This window comes from Procambarus clarkii, chromosome 11, assembly GCF_040958095.1.
Source record: "Procambarus clarkii isolate CNS0578487 chromosome 11, FALCON_Pclarkii_2.0, whole genome shotgun sequence".
In the NCBI taxonomy this organism is placed as follows: domain Eukaryota; kingdom Metazoa; phylum Arthropoda; class Malacostraca; order Decapoda; family Cambaridae; genus Procambarus; species Procambarus clarkii.
This window is the reverse complement of record NC_091160.1, coordinates 30115384-30118889: the sequence shown is the minus strand read 5'-3', so window position 1 is coordinate 30118889 and position 3506 is coordinate 30115384. Positions and strand designations below refer to the sequence as shown.

The window sequence follows — 3506 nt, the reverse complement described above, 5'->3', positions numbered from 1 at the left end:
ATCCACTCCATGTAGCTGGCGGGCCCAGCTTGATGAAGCTGTAACATGGCATCAATCCACTCCATGTAGCTGGCGGGCCCAGCTTGATGACGTTGTAACATGGCATCAATCCACTCCATGTAGCTGGCGGGCCCAGGTTGATGACGCTGTAACATGGCATCAATCCACTCCATGTAGCTGGCGGGCCCAGCTTGATGACGCTGCTAACATGACATCAATTAGTTATGGGTTGAAGCCAATGAGAACACGTGTGGTTTAGTTAGTTTATTCAACCACCAACACACACACAGATGTTGTTGTTGTTCAAGATTCGCTACAGTTCCAAGTAGCACGGGCTATGGTGAGCCCGTAAATACTACACACACACACAGAGCTCCACACACACCCCTAATGGTCTCCCTTATGAAGGTCGTCAACCATGAGGAGACTCGTCAACGGAACTGATTGGTTGATTGATTGATGGAGGACACTCCAGGCGGCTCGGAGGACACTCCAGGCGGCTCGGAGGACACTCCAGGCAGCTCGCAGGACACTCCAGGCGGCTCGGAGGGCACTCCAGGCGGCTCGTAGGACACTCCAGGCGGCTCGGAGGACACTCCAGGCGGCTCGGAGGACACTCCAGGCGGCTCGGAGGACACTCCAGGCGGCTCGGAGGACACTCCAGGCGGCTCGGAGGACACTCCAGGCGGCTCGGAGGACACTCCAAGCGGCTCGGAGGGCACTCCAGGCGGCTCGTAGGACACTCCAGGCGGCTCGGAGGACACTCCAAGCGGCTCGGAGGGCACTCCAGGCGGCTCGGAGGACACTCCAGGCGGCTCGGAGGACACTCCAAGCGGCTCGGAGGGCACTCCAGGCGGCTCGTAGGACACTCCAGGCGGCTCGGAGGACACTCCAGGCGGCTCGAAGGACACTCCAGGCGGCTCGGAGAACACTCCAAGCGGCTCGGAGGACACTCCAAGCGGCTCGGAGGACACTCCAAGCGGCTCGGAGGACACTCCAAGCGGCTCGGAGGACACTCCAGGCGGCTCGGAGGCCACTCCAGGCGGCTCGGAGGGCACTCCAGGCGGCTCGGAGGACACTCCAGGCGGCTCGTAGGCCACTCCAGGCGGCACATGTGGACAAACTAACCTCAAGGTAAGAGAAACTCTCGACGGGAAAAGTTAGTTACCAAATCCAAATAGCACGCGCCAACGACCCCGGAAGCACGCGCCAACGACCCCGGAAGCACGCGCCAACGACCCCGGAAGCACGCGCCAACGACCCCGGTAGCACGCGCCAACGACCCCGGAAGCACGCGCCAACGACCCCGGTAGCACGTGCCAACGACCCCGGAAGCACGCGCCAACGGCCCCGGAAGCACGCGCCAACGACCCCGGTAGCACGCGCCAACGACCCGGAAGCACGCGCCAACGACCCGGAAGCACGCGCCAACGACCCGGAAGCACGCGCCAACGACCCCGGAAGCACGCGCCAACGACCCGGAAGCACGCGCCAACGACCCCGGTAGCACGCGCCAACGACCCGGCATCGTAACCTCGCCACGGACGACGACTTAAACCCTTCTCCCAAGACACGGAACCTCTAGGTCGTACCTGACAGACGTGTGTATCCACCTCTACATCATCGCTGATCTTAAATATAAACCTAACCTAACCCAACCGAATCTTACCTGTCCTAAACTAGCCGTTCCCAACCTAATCCAACCCAACCGAATCTAACCGAGCCTAAACGAGCCTCACCTAATCTAACCTAACCCAACCTAATCTAACCTATCCTAAACTAGCCGCACCCAACCTAATCCAACCCAACCGAATCTAACTTATCCTAAACTAGCCGCACCCAACCTAACCGAATCTAACCTAGCCTAAATTAGCCTCATCTAATCTAACCTAACCCAACCGAATCTAACCTATCCTAAACTAGCCTCACCCAACCTAACCTAGACTAACTTGGCTGAACATAACCTAAGCTAGACAAAATAAGAGGAACGACAGCCGTGCTAATGATATAATACTAGTCAGCAATTTGATTTTAAAATATCTATGAAATTCTCCACGAAATCAGAGTGGGGAAAATTTATGGTTGAAACATTCGGGGGCTTCGTGATTGTAGTTGAAGACTCTATATGTTGGCTGAAGCTAACATAGAGCTGCTTCTCTCACCAGTATCTAACTTCCTTGTCCTCCTGCTCCTCTTACTCCTCCTTCTCTTCCTCCGCCTCCTGCTTCTCCTCCTTTTCCTCCTTCTCTTCCTTCTCCTATTCTTTCTCCTCCTTCTCCTCTTCCTCCTCCTCCTCCTTCTCCTCCTTCTCCTCCTCCTTCCCTTCCTTCTCCTCCTCCTTCTCCTCCTCCTTCCCTTCCTTCTCCTCCTCCTTCTCCTCCTTCTTCTTCTCTTCCTTCTCCTTCTACTCGTTTTCCCTCGAGCCTTGCTGTAATATTACCTAATTTTATTGCAAAATGAGAGTGGTACTTAACGTGAAATAGCGAATTCACTCACCCGACTTGCAGCTCTGGTGAAAACATCACACTACACTCTCACGCACACACATGCACACACACACATACATGGAGCCGGCCGGCCGAGCGGACAGCACGCAGGACACGTGATCCTCTGGTCAAGGGTTCAATCCCGGGCGCCGGCGAGCAACAATGGGCAGAGTTTCTTTCACCCTATGCCCCTCTTACCATCGTAGCTAGAATAAGGTCTGCCTTGCCTGGAGCCCATGTCATTAGGGCCGAGAACAGCACCCTCCTTGGAGCTCCCCTCGTGTCTAACGCCATTGAGGAGATCCTTGACAAGAAAATCGCAGACCTTAGGAGGATGGAAGACAGAATAGGAGACATCGATGCCCACGATGCTTTTTATCTCCTCACCAAATGCCTATCCCTTCCGAGGCTAACCTACTTTCTGAGGTGCGTTCCATCTTACGACAGCCAAAAGCTTGAAGAGTATGACCTCTTACTGAAGACCATGCTGGAAAAAGTCGTTAACCTCTCCCTCAACGAATGCCAGTGGAAACAAGCCACTCTTCCTGTTAGGCTCGGTGGCTTGGGTGTTCGCACCGCCACCCAAATTGCTGTCCCAGCCTTCCTGTCTTCCTCCTCAGCATCAGATGACCTGGTTAAGGAAATTCTACCTGACACCCTGAGTGATGTAGCGGGGATACAGGACCCCCACTACACGGAATGCGACACGAAATGGGGTGCCATGGCAGACCAGCACTCACACCAGCCATGCCGAAAGCCAAGAAACAATCCAGTTGGGACAGCCCCATTGTAGACAAAGAAGCCACAGCTTTGCTGGAGGCAGCTACAACCCCCAGTGATCGTGCACGCCTCACAGCTGTGCAGGCTCCCCATGCAGGGGACTTCCTTTTGGCAGTCCCTATGTCTGCGACAGGCACACGTCTTGATCTACAGGAGCTCCGTATTGCAGTCACTCTCCGTCTTGCTGCCCCTATCCACACTGTTCACAGGTGTATTTGCGGCGAGGCAGATGGTGACGAA

The 3506-nt window shown here is 55.6% G+C and overlaps 1 protein-coding gene across 1 annotated transcript; it reads right to left on the bottom strand.

Moving 5' to 3' along the window:
* Positions 1 to 431: 431 nt before the first annotated feature.
* On the bottom strand, positions 432 to 1528 carry LOC138363639 (splicing factor 3A subunit 2-like). Its single transcript, XM_069323008.1, has 2 exons — positions 1369 to 1528; positions 432 to 1144 (listed from the first exon to the last, which is right to left on the bottom strand). The coding sequence occupies exons 1-2, from the start codon at positions 1526 to 1528 to the stop codon at positions 432 to 434; spliced, it is 873 nt and encodes a 290-aa protein (XP_069179109.1).
* Between the last annotated feature and the right edge of the window lie 1978 nt (positions 1529 to 3506).